Source organism: Passer domesticus, chromosome Z (genome assembly GCF_036417665.1).
Source record: "Passer domesticus isolate bPasDom1 chromosome Z, bPasDom1.hap1, whole genome shotgun sequence".
Classification (NCBI taxonomy): Eukaryota; Metazoa; Chordata; class Aves; order Passeriformes; family Passeridae; genus Passer; species Passer domesticus.
Window position 1 is genome coordinate 34,446,315 of NC_087512.1, and position 17,596 is coordinate 34,463,910.

General features: G+C 37.4%; 1 protein-coding gene and 1 long non-coding RNA gene across 6 annotated transcripts in view; one reads left to right on the top strand and one right to left on the bottom strand.

The window, feature by feature from the left end:
• The window catches only part of ADAMTSL1 (ADAMTS like 1), a 174,854-nt gene that overhangs the window by 29,221 nt on the left and 128,037 nt on the right, over window positions 1-17,596 (top strand). For 4 of the 5 annotated variants that reach the window (XM_064402840.1, XM_064402841.1, XM_064402842.1 and 1 more), the window contains one exon: window positions 7,680-7,916. In XM_064402840.1, the coding sequence (XP_064258910.1) occupies window positions 7,680-7,916 (237 nt within the window). The remainder of the gene's footprint in view (window positions 1-7,679; window positions 7,917-17,596) is intronic. The other variant, XM_064402843.1, reaches the window with a different exon arrangement.
• Window positions 816-13,246, bottom strand: LOC135289347 (uncharacterized). The gene is made up of 3 exons (XR_010352119.1): window positions 13,153-13,246; window positions 10,102-10,171; window positions 816-936 (listed from the first exon to the last, which is right to left on the bottom strand). It is a non-coding gene; the product is annotated as an uncharacterized LOC135289347 (long non-coding RNA).

Genomic DNA, 17,596 nt, shown 5'->3' on the forward strand with positions numbered 1-17,596 from the left:
TCTGGCAATGAACATGTTTTATAGGCACTATCATTTGCAAGATTTTGTTACAGCTGGTTTTAATTCATCCCGAAATTAATTACAGAAGGGGAGAAAAATGAGATAAAGAAAAAGAGAGGCAAGGGGAAAGAGTGGCATGCCTGTTTCCCACTGACCTATATTAATTATTCCAGAGATGCTGAATAATTTTGCATAATAATGATTGTAGAAAAGACTGATACTGCTGTCTATAAAGCTTCTGAACAGTGCTTAAAAGAGTAAATCCAGTTCAGTATATTTGCCACTTGCATTGCCTGTTGATGATCAGAAACTGGAAAGATTATGGGTACGAAGCCACATGTGTAAATAGTAAAAGAAGGAATGAGAGAATCTGAAGATGATTTAGGGTTGAATTGCGTCTGCTTTTTTTCTTATTATTATTCACATGGACTTAAGCATATTTCCAGCCATTTTAGAATATAATCATGGGAGGGAGAAAGGGAGTAATTTGTTTTCCTTTAGAAAATCAGTCAGAATGCAATGAAAACATGTTTTTGCAACTATCTGGGTTATTGTACTGAACATTATGCAAAATAAACAAATATAATGCCAAACTCTGGGTAGGATTTTTTAACTTATTCTCTTTCCTTTCTTTTTTTCCTCCAAGATAACACACTCTTTTTTCCCTTCTTCTATGTGCATTATTGGTTGCCAGGTGCTCTCCAGCTTTTCTACCAGGCTGTCATGCCACCTCATATGCCCTTTCTCTTTTTTAGCCCTTCTGCCACTCTGCTGTCTTCTGCTTTCTCTTCCCTTCATTTACATGAAAATCACTCTGAAGGTTGTTTGTTGGAATATGTACTGTCTTTATGCCCTTCTTCTCAATTATCAGAATTCTTCTTGTTACTGAAAACATTTTTATTTTCCCTGATATTTTTCCTTTCATTGCATTGCTTTCTGAATAAAAAAAAATAGAGAAAGAAAAAGAAAAAAAGATGAAACTGACACTAAAGCTGCACAACATTACTAGCTCTGTCAACAAGGTTTCTGTTAAGCCTAAGATAAAATTTGTAGATTGTAGATCCCATTAATCAGGCAACTAAAGCTTGTAAACACCACCTGCAACTTTTTGAATATATACCTCACTTTCTTCACTTGGCTGAAGTACCAGCTGTAATGTCATCCCCCATTTTTTGGCTTGCATTCAGACAAGCTACTTCCATCCCTGTTTCTTATCAGCTCATGCTGCATTTTGTATACACCAGTACCAGTGTTGTTCATCTTACTTTCTACAAAATAACACAATCTTCTTTCCATGCTCCAAACCCCAGCCTGGAAAATGTCAAACCTAAACTTCCATATAAGTACATAATTCTCAGAAGCACTGGCTTATGTGTACGAGAAGTATCATCACCAAGTAGATAGTATCAGACCTACAAGAATGATTAGCAGAGTTTAATTTTTCTACCCAGTGGTGATTAGAAATGCCATTTTGCAGTCAAACCTCCCAATTTACATTTTGTGGTACAATATTAAAAAAAAAATTAAACTAATTATAGGCACTCCACATATCCCCTTACTAACACACAATTTATTCTATGTAAATTTACTTTTTATGTGGAAATTCTTCTAAACTCAGATAATTTATTATGACTACAGTCTTTTCTTCAAACTACCAGATTTTAATAACTTCCATCCTATTTCTGATTGGCTGCATTTTAAAATCTCAATGTGTCACCTAGAAATTATTTCTTCATACTTGGAAACAAGTGCTTTTAGTATCTAGCAAATGACAGAAGCCTGGACATCTGGATTTGCAATCTTCTCAGCAAGCAGAACTGTGAATCTGTGACAATTAAGAAATAGAACAGAAAACCCCACAATGTGTCCAGTTAATGTAAATGTATAGAGAAACTTTGTTGCCCAAATCACCTGAATTGCTTCCCTTACAGTAATATTTCATGACTTGTCAGGACTCTGGGTAAATGAGAGTTTTAAATTCAGTATTTCTGGCAATTATTTTTTTTTATTTGAATAGCTCGTTTTTTAGCTGTTTGATAATATGGCACCCTCAATGCCTTTAGAAAAGTGTGCTTTAATATTATGTACTTTATAAGTTTTTGACTGAAGTTCTTGGAAGTTTTCATGCTGAAATTAAACTCACTGTATCTAATTTAAATGCTTGTTTTAATATTTAAAAGAGATGGACAAAAAAAGAAATTTAAATTATACTGAAGGCTGCATATTGAGCTATTTGCCAAAATAGGAACATACTTCCAAAAAAATATATTCTTTGAAAAAATTACTTTATAAATATTTATAATGACAAATATTAATGGAACTTTGCATTTATAGTTCACTGACAATTTTAGGTCTCTTCTCTATGCCATGTTTATTTAACACAGAGAACATTTATTGGTATTTCCCCATTTTCTTTGTTCCTATTATTTTTCTCAACTTATCTCTGCATATTGCAATGTCTTGGGGTTCTTAGGAAAAGCCTTTAGCATGAGCCCCTCTCAATCTAAGCTACTAAGTATAACCTTCGTTATTTCTAAGTTCATGGGAGTAAACTGTTGAAAAATCTGGCTGCAAGAAAGATAATTCAAGCAGGGCACTCAACAAGGCTTCAAGGCTGAGTGAAGTTTCTCCTAAATCCCTAGAACTCCTAAGTCTCTGTGTTTTTATTTAAAGTTCTTATTTGGTCTTAGACAAGCCCGTACTTGAGGACTTCAGGTTTTCTTTCTCAGTAGGGAAATTGGTGCAGATGCAGCATCGGAGTACTTCATGGAACTGGTTCAATAAGCTGTTCTGTCAGATGCTGCACAGAGTAGTCCAGTTGTTAGTCATTTTTTGTACAGAGGAAGGGCTCCAGGTATAGTAAATCATTCTTGGCCTCTGCAAATATACAAGCACGTATATTGTAAACTGTTTTAAAGTTCCTCAACTGTTTCCACCTATTGCTGCTTAGATAGGATCTTCTACATTTCACCCACTAAGTAAACTTTAAAAAGGCTGACCCTCTTTTGTCCCATGAAATCTGATCTACCTATCACCATCAAGGGACATCTGGGATTCATCTTATCTTTTCCACTGGATTGTTGATTAATGGAAATTGTTTTGAATGGGATTCAAACATGGCAAAACTCCATGGACCTTATGAATTACAATAGGGTAAAATAGGAGGTCAAGTTAAAAAAAAAATAAAATCGATGTGAGGAAGAAAATGAAGCCATAATAATATGGGCCACATTACATGCCTAAGAAGTGAGGATGAAACTCCTGTGTATATTTTAAAATGGGTTTCACAGATCAAAGGGGTTTCTGATCACCTTTAAAATTATATATATTTTTATTGCAGTACAGGAAATCTTGACCTGACAGAATGAATAAGACTATAGGTATCCAGCACAGGCTCAGTGTTTCAGTAATATCTCATGAGACCTCATGAGATAAAAGCCATAAAAGACCCACCTAGGATTCACAGAATTAAAGAAGGAACAGTTGTTTCCTATTCATTGGAATTTTTTAATCCCTAAAAGGTCTTCATGAATAGGAAGTTTGAAGATAAATGGACCTAGATGAAACTTTCAAGTTTATTAGTTCTTTCTGATTCTTCAAGGAGTACAATGGCAGCAGTTCCTCATATCTGCAGGGGCCCATAGATAATTAACAAAAGAAAACAAAACTGGTAAGACTTGGCTATAGTACCAAAATTGGAATAACCTGAAGCAGGACTGTAGTAGTTTTGTGGCCAGATACCAGGGCTGCTATATGCTCCAGGCCAAACACAGGCCATGCAGATATGGTTAGCAAAATTCCTCACAGAACCACATAGCCCATGCAGAGATGCACTACCTCATGTTCACTGCTACACTGACTTGGCCTGTGATTTCTGGCTGTCTCAAAGTGTCTGTCAATCTGTTGTGCAGGTAGACAAGCTGCATACTGTTACAAAGCTCCCAGAATCAGACCCTTAGCTGGACCAACATGTAACTTCACTCAGGACAACGGAGCAGTGCTAGCTGACAGCCACAGAAGGTCCCCTTCCCCTAAACCATCATGCAAGTACCAAAAGCAGGCTGATTTTTTTTCAAGAAGATATTTTGGAGTTAGTCTATAGTTTCTCCTGTCCAGGAGCCAGCATAAATAAGGCACAGCAAGACTGCCTCAAAACAGCAAGTGGTCTTATCTAAAAAAGGTGTGGGAAGTGTTTAGAAGAAAATAGCAATTTAGTGTTTGAAAATATATGCAAAAAACCACTGGTTTTACCTTATCTTCTGTTTCAGCAACTAGAATACTTATGTAAAGGCTGAAAACTTATATTGGGCTTTGATCATATGTTTGTCCAAATGTCAGCACAAAGAGGCTCTGATCTCCGCTGACATGTAATACAAACAAAAAATAGTAAATTTAAGATAAAAAAATGGATGTGCTAAGTTTTGTACAGTTCCTATATTTTTGGTCTCAGTGACCTGCTTCTAAAAATGAGAAATGTTCAGAATTCAGACTGCACATTTTCTCAACACTGTCCATTTTGTCATAAAAAAATATTATACAGCTTGTGAAGGTATTATACATGAACGTGCAAGTACTTGTGCTTTTTTAAGCAGAAGAAAAGATACTTCCTGAGGGAAAGACATCTCCAATGCCTTCAGGTAAATTTAGGATTCAGGATTTCAGTCGGAGAAAAGTTTCTGTACCAGGCTGTGACCCTTTTTCACATCTGTGTGCCTAGATAAGTATGTGTGTCTGTGTTTCTGACTGCTTGCATGTATTCTTAATTGCTTCAAGCTTCACGTGAAAACTTTGTTAAACACAAGCTCTGCTATTTAAATCCATTGTTTTATTTTGACCACAATATCAAAGACTGGAAGTATTTAACATCAGTCCTGGTCACCTGCTGTGTACTGAAGGCTTGTTATGTTGAAGAACATTTTTTATTTCTTTGATTAAGAAGTAAAATCCAACAAAACAAACATAGTATTGAGTTCTCTACAAATCAGGATTATGAATTCTGTGTGTCGTGTGCTTTATTGAGCCTTTTTCTCTTTGTAAAAATAAAGCTGTTACAAGCCAGGAAGTTCTGAAGGTAGAGCCAAGCTTGAACCAAACTTGAGAGTTGGCTTGGATTCTGCAACTGAGCCTTGGTTTGGGTATCTGCCAAGCCAATAGACCTGACTGTATTCATTTACAGACAGAAAAATTCACAGAAGGGTAGGCACCAGAAGATTTTGTGGTAGGAAATAAGGCCACTGTGTTCTTCTTTTCTTGTTTGAAAATAGAACTAAAGCAGATCTTGGGTCAAGCTGTAACTGTCTTATTGTTCACCCTTTGTATAAGAGCAGAACATAAAGACCACTTTTTCTCTAATTACAGAGCTATAGAGCAATAATGAATTCCCCACATATTTTTCTGCTTGCTTCAGTGTCCAAACTTTGTCTTGTATCAAAAGTTTGCCCAGCTCATAAAAAGAGCCTGATTGCCCCTCAGTTTTTCTTTATATTTTAAAATCAAACTGAAATACTTGCAGCTTTTTTTTTTAATCTTCTGTAATATATTGACAGAAAAACTGAGTTCTCTGGCAGTAAAATACCAGTTACAGGCTTGGACTTTCAACCTCCACTTTCAAAAAGGAAAAATTAGCTCTGGGTTATTGCTCTTTGATACATATTTTTCTAGAGCTAGATTTAATCCACATCCTTTTTTCTCTTATGCCTAACTCCATTGAACTTTTTGTAACAGGAAAGCTATTACCTTTTGCTTGGATCACAGAACTTTTGGCTGGAGTTTTACCCTTTACTTTTGGGGTGCATCAGACTCAAACAGAAAGTGAATTAATTGAAAAGTTGTTCACATGGTACAAAAAAAATTAGATGACAATCTGTGGCTAAGGCCACAGCTTGTATGTGTGTATAGTTGACAACAAGAAAGGATTGGAATGTTGTGATCCAAGATTATTCAACATTCAAACAAAATAGCCATAATCAGATTCCAACACTGAATGAGAGGCCAGAATGGCTAACCTGGGTTTAAGCCAAGGGCTTGCAAATGACAAATTCATAGCCAAGACTGTGCCGTGTTCCTTTGAGAGGAGGTTTGAAAACTTAGTTTTTAACACAGATTTTATTTTAAATTTTAATAATAAAAAATGATCCATTAATATCACAAAGTGACATGCAGCCTTCATGCCTTTCATATCCAAAGCTGTAATAGTTTGCCCTTCTAAAAAAATGCAGAAAGCTGTTAGTGAATGAAGGGGTAAGAAAATATCTCAGAAACATAGGTGATTATTTAAATCTAAGAAGATGTATTTTCCCTCAACAGCAATAAGACTTTCTTGAGTGGGAGCATAAGTAGTCTGTGAGTAAGGTTGTCATAAATGATTGTCTAATAGGAAGAAGTAGTTTCATGGTAAACAGCAAATACAACAAATCTATAATACAGTCCTATAAGTATTTTGTCTAGTTACGTGATTGTGTGTACATCAAAAACTTCTAACTAAACCTACCATCAACATGTAGGATTGTCTATGATTTAGGATTTAAAAAATGTTATAGCCCTCAAGCAGAGGGGGATCAACTTTCATTTTATCTGGTACTTTACCAGATATAGCCCAGGAGCAGATCTCCTTATGGCAGTAAGGTGGAGGACTCCACGATCTTAATAATCTGAGGTAGGAATATTGCTTTTTTTTTTTGGTCTCAGTTCTTAAGATGTTTAATGTTTTTTTGTAAAGCTTAGCTCCTATGTTCCTGTAATTATGCGAGAAATTCAAGTTACTTCTAAGAAAACCCTAGTGAATCCCTAGCTTTTGTGGTTGCTTGCAAAAGAAGACTTCAAATATCATTCTTCAAGGATCAAATACTGGAAAGGAAATAAAAAGAACTCATGTTTATTTTGCCTGAAGACTCATGATTTTAAAGCCCTTCTTGCTCTCTTGAGAACCTGTCTAATGTTCTTTAGTGCTGAGTGGCAGCATGAAAGTATATGTGGGTAAGAAAAGCCTAAAATTCTTGTCAACAATGTACTTTATGCAGTAGGAGTGGTCTTTGGTTTTTATGTCGGCAGACTGAGGTCAGAGTTAGATTTATATGTCTCACAAATCTCCTGAAGAATTAAAAAAGGGGATTTTTTTTAAGGTCTTCTCAGTTGAAAGCCCCTAATTATGTGAGCTATGAAATGTTAACTTAAAGAAGTGCAAATATGTATCAAATGCTTCTGATTCATTTTGCCACAGCAACTGATTTATGTCACTGAGGGGAAAAAAAAAAAAAAGCTAGTGGCAAGAGCTTAAATAAAGAAACAATTAAATCACATCTTTCTTTATAGTTCTTTTTTCTCTCTGCTCAAGCAAAGGGTAAAACCTGTCTGGAACAGAATGGCTGAACACACATGTTTTTCCACATATGTGCACAGGTAGAATGTGATCCAGCACGAGCATGGTGACCCTCTTTCGCTTAACCACAAGGCTGTGGTTAACATGTACAGTGCGTTTCTCATTTCCCATTTACATATGGTCTTGGTGTTCTTTCAGTACTTTCATGGAGGGAAGAAAGAAAGGTATAATCATAATGTGTCTTTTTTGTCTAAACAGAAACTGTCTCCATCTGGCAGCTGTGGAACACCGCCAGCTGCATGATACTGCAACTGGCAGTCCTGAATAGGCCAGCTGATCTTCTCCTCCTTCTTTTCTGCAGGACTGCCCGCCAGAAGCAGGTGATTTTCGTGCCCAGCAGTGCTCTGCTCACAACGATGTCAAGTACCAGGGGCAGTTGTATGAGTGGCTTCCTGTGTCTAATGACCCTGACAACCCATGCTCACTGAAGTGCCAAGCCAGAGGAACGGCTCTGGTTGTGGAGCTGGCACCAAAAGTTCTGGATGGGACACGGTGCTACACTGAATCCCTGGACATGTGCATCAGTGGCTTGTGCCAAGTAAGGAAAGAAGACCTGCCTCAGCCCCTCTCCTCATGACTCCCCTCCTCAGGTCTCTCTCACATGCTCACTCCCTCTTCTCCTCCATACTTGTGCAATTTTAGGGTCTTTATTTTAATGATCTGGTTTCATTTACTTGAATTAATTTCTTTTACTGCTGTTTTGTTGGGATTTGTTTTGGGGGGGAGGGGGTAGAAGGGAGAGAGATGTATAATCTCAAGTATTATTTTCTCCCTTTATGCTGCTCCCTTGGGGCTCTTTTGAAGGATTTTATTATATGGTTTTGAACCTTTCTCTACAGCTAGCTGCAGTAGCATATCTGATTTGAAGCTCCAAGTATAAAATAGTTTTGTAGCTTTTAATTTAGATACATCAAAGTTTTCAACGTCTGTCAATCAAATTACATTACCTTTGAGGATTATTTTTCCCTGTAAATCAGAAACCTGCATGGCAGTAGATGAGGCACTAAAGTGAAAAACCTGCCATTCCTTCTGTAGGATTAATCAAGCTGCTACATCGCTTGGGACCTTAGCATTCCTTATCTGTTAACAAGGAGAAAAGGGGACTTTTCAACCCTTCACAGTGTGTGGCGATCTCTTGGTCATTCAGCCAATTTATTTACATCTTAATTTGGATTTTTATTACCTTTGTGCTTTTATTTATACATTGGTGCTCTATCATTGCTCCTCTTAAATTACTTACTCTATCTACATGAGACTTTATTCTTCTAAACTACATGTAGGCTACTGGTTGATGAAGGGAAGGACTTTTTCACCATCTCTGTTAGGTTTTGATCACACCTAAGTCTCAAAAACAGTTGAGTGTAGATTCATGTTTCATTGCACGGTGACCTTCAAATCTATGTAAACTTGATGTGGTTTTGGCTTTCTGGTGTATTTTCAATTGCTTTTGGGGTTTTTTTGGAGAAGGTTTCCTCCCTATTTTTTCAACTGCTTTTGGGTTTTTTGGGGGGAAGGTTTTCTCCCTATTTCTTTTCTCTTTGATTTTCTGTTCTGAGCCAGAAGCAGTCCTGAAGCAAATGAAATAGAGTAGATAGTTCCTGCGTTACTGTCATTTGTGATCTGAAGAAGGCAATCATCTAAACCTCTTGACCTAAACCAAGGGCATTCTCAAATTTCTAGATTGCCTAATGAGACGGACTATTTTTAGTCTTGTTTTCTGTTTTCAAATCTTTTAAAAGCTTGACTGGAAGCACAAAAATCTGGATGGGAAAAAGATTCAAAGTTTTTTGCATATAGTGGCCTAGGATTTACGAGCAGGATGATTTCTGGCTTAGTCCAAATATGAAGCATACTTTTTCCCAAGAAAACTTTCCCTTATAAACAGAGTTCCTAAGCATCTAAAACAAACTCTTTTGCATTCTCATGGCATTCTTTCTTGTAAGTCTGAAGGTAGCTGCAATGCTAAAACTATAAACACTGATGTTATTTCTCTGTGGCTTGAGAATAGATATATTATACTAGCACTAGTGTCCCTGAGTAATTTTAGTTAAACTAACTCTTTTCTTATATACCCTAAAATGGTATAATAATTTTTAATATTTAAATTACTTTAATATATAAATTACTTTATTTTACCATGTTCTTCAGCATTCAGTTTCTTCAACAAATTTGCCATATATTTACAATTACTGCATTTTTTAGGACGACAAAAAAAAATTAAACTATAAATGCTCATCCTGGATTCCTCACAGTGAAAAATGGATGTGTTAAATTTAAATCAATTCAAAATATTATTATCTGAGTGTATCCCTGTTAGCTTGCCAAATCTTTGTGACAGTAAAGGTACTGCATTAAAAAAATCCATAATTAGATTTGTCCTAACTATATGCTTTAGGAGAGAAATTGCCTTGCCATCAATCACAGCAATAGTTCATCCTACATAAGTAGTCCAGAATGGTAAAGAGTATGGAATTGCCACAATAAATTGTGAGCTTCATTTAAAAGCAATGATCTTCTGTTGCTTCTATAAAGGTTATTTTAAAAGATTGGGAAACCCTACTGTTATAAAAAAAACAGTGGGGCATTCTTTCTCTGTAACATTTGTGCAAAATAAACTTATTTCTTTAGTTATAGGGAATTAATGTAAACTTCAGAGAATATAAAATGTGATTTTAGAAATTATTTCTATTCATTTGCAGTAGGAGCTGCAGGCTACCACTTACCTAAAGTGGTTGATATACTGTAAACATGATAATCTTGGGTCTCAGTAGTTTGTGAGAGTTCATAATGATCCTGGAAGAAAACCAACATTTTCATGAGATGTCTCTGGAACAGCATGATTTAGGGCAGTGCAGCAGACAACTGTAATAATCTACATATGGTTTGTCACACCTGCAAAAAATGAAGTCTCCTAAGATGTATCTTCCATATGTAAGGTCCTGAAGATTAAAAAATGAAGTATGTTTCTTATGTAGTTTAACAACAGCAAGAGCTAGATTTTGCACCTGGTACAGGGTAACCCTGGCTTTGTATGCAGATTGGAGAATGAGATGCAGCAGAACAGCCCTGCAGAAAGGGACCTGGGGGTCCTGGTCAGTGGCAAGTTGAACATGGGTCAGCAGTGCCCTGGCAGCCAGGAGGGCCAGCCCTGTCCTGGGTGGCACCAGGCCCAGCATTGCCAGCCGGGCAAGGGAGGGATTGTCCTGCTCTGCTCTGAGCTGGGGCAGCCTCACCCCGAGTGCTGGGGGCTGGTTTGAATGTTACAATGAAAGAAAGACATTAAACTGTTAGAGAGTGTCCAAAGGGTCACAAAGATCATGAAGGGCTTTGAGGGGAAGACGTATGAGGAGTGGCTGAGGTCACTTTTTCTGCTCAGCCTGGAGAAGAGAAGACTGAGGGGAAATCTCTTTGTGGCCTTCTACATGCTCATGAGGGTAAAAGGAAGTACCCATCCCTTCACTCACATGTCCAGTGACAGGACTTTGGGAAATAGCATGAAGCTGAGTAGGAGAAGGTTTAAATTGGATATAAGAAAAGAGATTCTTCACCCAGAGTTTGTTGGGCACTGTAATAGGCTCCCCAGCAAAGTGGTCGCAGCAGCAACCTGTTTGACTTTAAGAAGATTTGTACAATGCTCTCAGGCATGTGTTCTGATACTTGGAGTGTCCTGCACAGGGACAGCTGTTGGACTAGATGATCCAGATGGGTCCTTTCCAACTCAGCATATTCTATGATTCTATAATAATGGGTCCTTTGCAACAATTGCACTGTGTTGAAGGTGACGAGATATGTTTTCTGGATTGCTCAGAGCAAAACTACTGAAAGCAACTTCAAGTTTACCCTCCGGTCAGCTTGCATTGATCCAAGTGTTATAGCAACCAAGATGTTCTTGAGATACAATATTATACATAAAACATATCTTTATTTAATACGTTCAAGAGTCCTGGATTAGTAAAAGTGATGTTAAGATCAGTGTATGCTTACGTAGACATAGACCATTTTTCCCAGTAGGTCAAACAACCGTGTTAATTATCTTAACTAATCATAGGAATATATTTCTTTGTGTGTAAGACTTGGGTCAACCCATAGCTTATTGTGTGGTCACCAACTGTTCTTCATATTATTGAAATTAAAGGTTAGGTGCTTCTGTGTGCCTCAGTACTCACTCCTGATTTAAAGGTGATGGATTTCACTCTCATTGACAAGAATGTAATTGTAAAAAGGTGCAATATTTGGAAATTTTAACATCCTTCTCTCATATTTATCCTTTATTTTTCCTACAGTTTGGAGGTTTAAGACTACCAGTACCTTAGCTGCATATTTATGAGTCTTTGTTTAATTATGAGATTTTGAACTGAAGCCTTTGTTTTGCCTGCTGGCCATTTAGTAAAGTCAGAAGAGACGTCTGATTCTATTCAGGGCAAGCAAAGCCAAATTTATGTATAGAACAAGCTGAATCCCTGAATCTTTGACTCCAGGAGTAAGGTTAGAGATTTTTAAAATATTTTTATTTTATTTTGGGAGATAAAGTGCTGGAGAAGTTATTCAGTACCTGATTCAGATATATTCCAAGGCATAGTCCAGTACCCATGACTGTGATAGTTCAGAAATCGGGCTAGCTGTGAGCATTTTGCCTGTCTCCATATTATATAAACATGTATCTTTCCATATTATATAAATGCATTTTTCCCATGAAGAGATGTATAACTTGCCTTTGTTCTTTGTGTGAAACACCTAAGAAATCTTAGAAATTAATATTGGAACATAATTTTTTTTTCTCTGTAGTTTTACTCTTAAATGCATTGTGACACAGATCAAACAACAGCATTTTTCAAACAAAAAAAAACCACTCAGACTGTTATATGTTCTATTTCTTCCTAATCTTATTGTTCCTCCTGAACATTTTACATTCCCTCCTCTGTGGACCTGCATGTAATTTGGATGTGCTTTCTTTCTCCTTTTTTTAAAGAAATACAGATTACTTCTCAGATCTTTGGGTCTCATTTTGAGTTTACCTCAGCTAATAATATGTCCCATTGGTGTATTACAACTGGCTTGAACCTCAGTGCTGAAATCAATAGAATGGTCTTTAAGGAAATAGTGATTTGAAGTTCCACATTATGAAATGTCTTTATAGATAGATAGAATTAATGCATGTGCTGAGGACAAAACATTTAAAACTTCCAGTTTCTAGTTTAATTTTCCCTGTTTGCAAAATCAATTCCTGTACTTCAAATCCTTTTTTATGGTTTTGAGAGTATAAGCAATTTCTGCATACAACAGTTGAGGCTGCAAAGTTGGAGAATGGTGGGTTGATCCTGGTTGAATGCCAGGTACCCACCAAAGCTGCTCTCTGCAACCACATGGGGAGAGAAATTTTAACTGAATGGTCATGGGTTTAGATAAGGAATGGAAGAGGTCACTCACTGATTACTGTCATGGGCAAAACAGACTTGGGAAATGAATTGAATTTATTGCCAATAAAAAATCAGAGGAAGATAAAGAGAAGTAAAATAAATCTCAAAAAACATCTTCCCCCCTACCTCTCCCTCCTTTCCTCTTCCTCCTCCCTGTGAGCAATAAAAGCAGATGGGGAGCAGAGGTTACAATCAGTTCATCGCACATTGCCCTGCCACTGCTCAGGGAGAGGAATCATTCCCCTGCTCCAGTGTGGGATCCCTCCCAGGGGAGAGAGTTCTCCATGAATTTCTTCAGCATAAGTCTATCTTGCGAGCCACAGCTCTTCACAAACTGCTCCAAAGTGGGTCACTTACCACAGGGTGCAATCCTTCAGGAACAGCCTGCTCCTCCTTTTATTTGAAATCAAGCTCATTCTTTGTCGTCACACTTCACATCATCACAGAAAAAAAAGAAAAAGAAAAAAAAAACCCAAGAAAATTGCAGCACTGAGCGTGTGTGTTGGAATACTGATTTATACATTATGTTTTATGCAGCTCACACCTTGTGTTCAGTCTCTCTGAAAAGGAAGTAACATGGGTATTTTCCTTCCTTCCTTCCTTCCTTCCTTCCTTCCTTCCTTCCTTCCTTCCTTCCTTCCTTCCTTCCTTCCTTCCTTCCTTCCTTCCTTCCTTCCTTCCTTCCTTCCTTCCTTCCTTCCTTCCTTCCTTCCTTCCTTCCTTCCTTCCTTCCTTCCTTCCTTCCTTCCTTCCTTCCTTCCTTCCTTCCTTCCTTCCTTCCTTCCTTCCTTCCTTCCTTCCTTCCTTCCTTCCTTCCTTCCTTCCTTCCTTCCTTCCTTCCTTCCTTCCTTCCTTCCTTCCTTCCTTCCTTCCTTCCTCCCTCCCTCCCTCCCTCCCTCCCTCCCTCCCTCCCTCCCTTCCCACACTTCTGTTCTTCCTTCTTCCACTTCCTTCCTTCTTCCACTTCCTTCCTTCCTTTTAGTAATGTAGACAAAATCTCCTTTGTGTTATTGGGTTTCCCTGTCACAATCTCTTAGTCTTTCTGATGCAAAGGAAATATTCTATTTTAATTTTCATTATTTTTCTATTTTCCTCATCCCTTTCACTTCTTCCTGTTATTGTAGTCTTCATATTTAGTTCTCTCTCAACATAATTTTTGCCTTCTGCTTGTGTGAATTCTGAAAAATGTTCTTCTTCTTACATCTGGCAAGGAAGAACAAGAAAGTCTTGGCTTCCTCTAATGGGTGATCAAGGATTATTCAAGGCTGCTTCTATCTTCAGGACAGATGTCAGAATCTATGTGTTGCTGTATAACTCCAGATCCAGGGTAATTTTTATGGGTTTCATTAAAGATGTGGCCAAAGAGTAAATTCTGTATTTTCCCAAAAGCATGTCCCATCACTATCATAGCCAAATCCTCACCTCGTGTAAATGAGTATTGCTCCCCTGAAGTCACAATCATGAAGACGATGTTTTCAGCCTGGGCAGCCTCTTTTGCTTACACAGCCAGAGAGACCCTTCTGCTATCCTTTCAGTCTCTCCAGCCCAGGGATCCCAGGGAACCACATGAGACATAAGCTTCTGTGAAGTGTATGATTTGTGGGCTTGCTTTAAACATTTCAGCCATTGCTCAGGACAACATCAGTTCTTCTCTGAGAAAAATCATGACAGCTGCACCATTTTTATGTTGATAGGTTAGACACTGAACATGTCCATAACTAAACTATCTGCTGAAAGGATGAAACAGTGTTAGGTTTCCAATCAAAGGGAAAAAGTGTAGCCATGATCTATGAAAGATAAACTTCAGCAGAAAATTCTGGAAAAAAAAAAAATATGCTAAAATTAACAGCACCATTTGTCTGAAAAGTCAAAACCAGTTATACTAGTCAAATAAATTGATGAGAAATGTATTTGGGAAGACTTACAGACTGATTTCTTGTTTATGTAGAAGTGTAAGACCTATTAATTTCTTAAATTTCTCTGAAGAAGCAAGATAAAAGAGTTCTATTTTTCTTTCTGCTTTCTACATAAAACTTGAAGAGCTATTCTTCTGTTGATAAACCAAGCCTAATTCTAATTCTATGAATGCTTTCATTATTATTATTATTATTATCATTATTATTATTGTTATTGTTGTTGTTGTTATTATTATTATCAATAATATTATTATTATTAATATTACTGTTATTGCTGGGGTTTTTTATTAAAGACCATAAAATTACTTAATCTATATGGTAGAATAACATGATGAATCATATTATAGCTCTAATTGTAGGATCAGATCCAATGATTGTAAAACTGGGGTTTTTTAAGAAGGCTGTTAACTAAATTTGTTATTACAAAAAAGTTGTTTAGGACCAAAACCAGCCTTTTGTTTTCTCACAAAAATGGATAACTTTCTCCTTTACATTCTCTTAATTTTACAGGTTATTTGTTAAATCCCAGAAATATTATAATAATATATTAATGTTTATATTAATATAATGTTTACTATTTACAGAGTATTAAATTTCTCTTTAAAGATCTACTTTCACATAATACTGAAGGTAGTTTTTTTAAAAAATCTGATTTATTGATTTCTAAGAGTTTATTTTACTGTGCTGCATAGTGAATTCAAGTTAGCTAACAAGCTTAGTTGTCTTTAGCTAACTTTAATTACCTGTAGCTGGTCAGAAGTCAGACTTGGTGATCTTGGAGGTTTTTTTTTTGATTCTGTGCTCAGCCAGTAGCTGGGGGGTTGACCTAGATAACCTTTAGAGGTCCCTTACAACCCAAACTAGTCCTTGGCTCTATTTTGTGGTTCTAGATACACGAATACTTAAATGACTCTGTCTGTGTATGTGCGTCTGTGTGTCTAGACTGGGAAATTCTGCTCCACTTTAAATAGGTAACTGTGCTGTATGTCCTGTGTGTCATGACTTTCTCCTTCTCTCTTCTGAACGCATCCTCTCCTGTTTCCAGTTCAGCCCAAAATACAGAGATAATCAGGATAACAGTGTCGCATGTTTGGAGTCTGGTGTATGGAAATTTTACTCATTGGCACAGTAAATCTGCATGAGACAGGTAAAAATAAGATTAGGTGGTCACCTCAGCAGGCTCTTGAAGGCTTATAAGCCTGCCTTGGGCCCTGACTGTCCATGTGGGATACACTTGGGATATAGCTGCAGGAATTTGCAGCTGGGCCATTGACTGCTCCTAGTCATTCCTTAGCTTGGGTTCTGATTTCTTTGCATGCCTTGCTTTCAAGTCAACTCCAGTTCTGGGGAATGAAAACACCAGGAGTCTATCCTGCCCCATGTTAACCCCTGATCTGCATTTTTCCACCCTGCAACATTATTATTCTAATAGTGGAGACTGTTCTTGTCCTCCTTGAGCACTGGTATCAAGGAGGATTGTGTGCTGATTTTCTCAAGATCCCTTTTTGTCTGCACTTAGACCTTATCTAACTATGAATACTCTGAGACAGTAACTTCCAGTAGGAGATTTTTACCTGTGTTTCTGTCTTTCGCACATGCAGGAGGACTGAAAGTGCCATTATTTGCCTGTTTGATGACAAGATAGAGAAATGAATGGCCTTTGTTTTATTAATTCTCAATAAAAACATCATTTGTATTTCCACCAACCCATATTATTTTAGAGGTGTTTTGTCCCCCATGACAACTTCCAGTAATAATCTTTTTCTTCTGCCACAACTATGACAGAAATCAGGTAATAAAAAAAAATTATTTGTGGAAAAATATGTCAAAGTATTTACGTAGTGCAGAGACTTCAGTCTTGTGTAGTTTGGCTATTTCTGCCTCCTGTTTGTAACCCTTTTTTTTTTTCTTTATAGTCCATTGAAACCTAGATGTCTTTTGCGGAGATAACACTTCAGAAAGTACTGAATTCTTTATTTGTTGGTCATATGTTTTGAACCTGTGTTGGGCTGAATGACTGAATTGTTGTTTGAATATTTTGCAGGTAGCACATCATAATTTTGTTCTCTTGTTGATGAATTTCAGTTTTTCTGAGGCAAAAAAGTAGCTTTTCCCCCAGTGTGACGTCTTTCCAGCACACAGAAAGGAGTGGGGTAGAGAACCATGATTCATAATAGTAGCCAAATGCTTAAATTGCTGTCATCATGCCAGGTAGGAACAGTTTTGTGGTGGAGAGTAGAAGGGAAATGGGATTATCTTTTGTGTGTGAAAGAATTCTCAGTTGCACTATTAGAACTCCCTTGCTCTGAGTTACCAGCTTTTTACTTTCTGGACTAACAGAGGTTAGCACATCTGCAGAGATACTTTGTTCTAGTCTTTTAGCAGAAACAAATCCTGTTCTCCAATGCTGACCAACTTATCTACTGCTCACATGTCTTTGACCAGCAGCACTCAGAGCAGCTCCCTTAGCTGGTGGCAGAGGGAGGAACATTGTCATTTGGAGGCTTGACAATAATAAGAAATTTAAAAGAAGAACTTGGAGACTTCTAAGGCTTCTCTTTCAGTTACCAGAAAATAATCTCTCTTCATGTATTCCTCTAGCACACCTAAAAACCTGAGTTGTTAGAGTGGTGCACTGGCTTTATTGCTATATGAGGATGGCAAGATGTCTGCAATGGTGCAGCAGTTTTTAGAGTCCTCAGCAAAACAGATTTGTGATTCTCATTAAAAACCTTGGCAAGGGGTCCAGTTACTGTGATGACCCAGGACAGGTGTGTTGCAGGCATGAGAGATAGTTTCCTCTGTTATCCTAAACGTCTTCTGGGGCCTGCATACATTCCTTTTACACACTGAGCAGCAGCACGGAGTACCATATAGACTAGCTG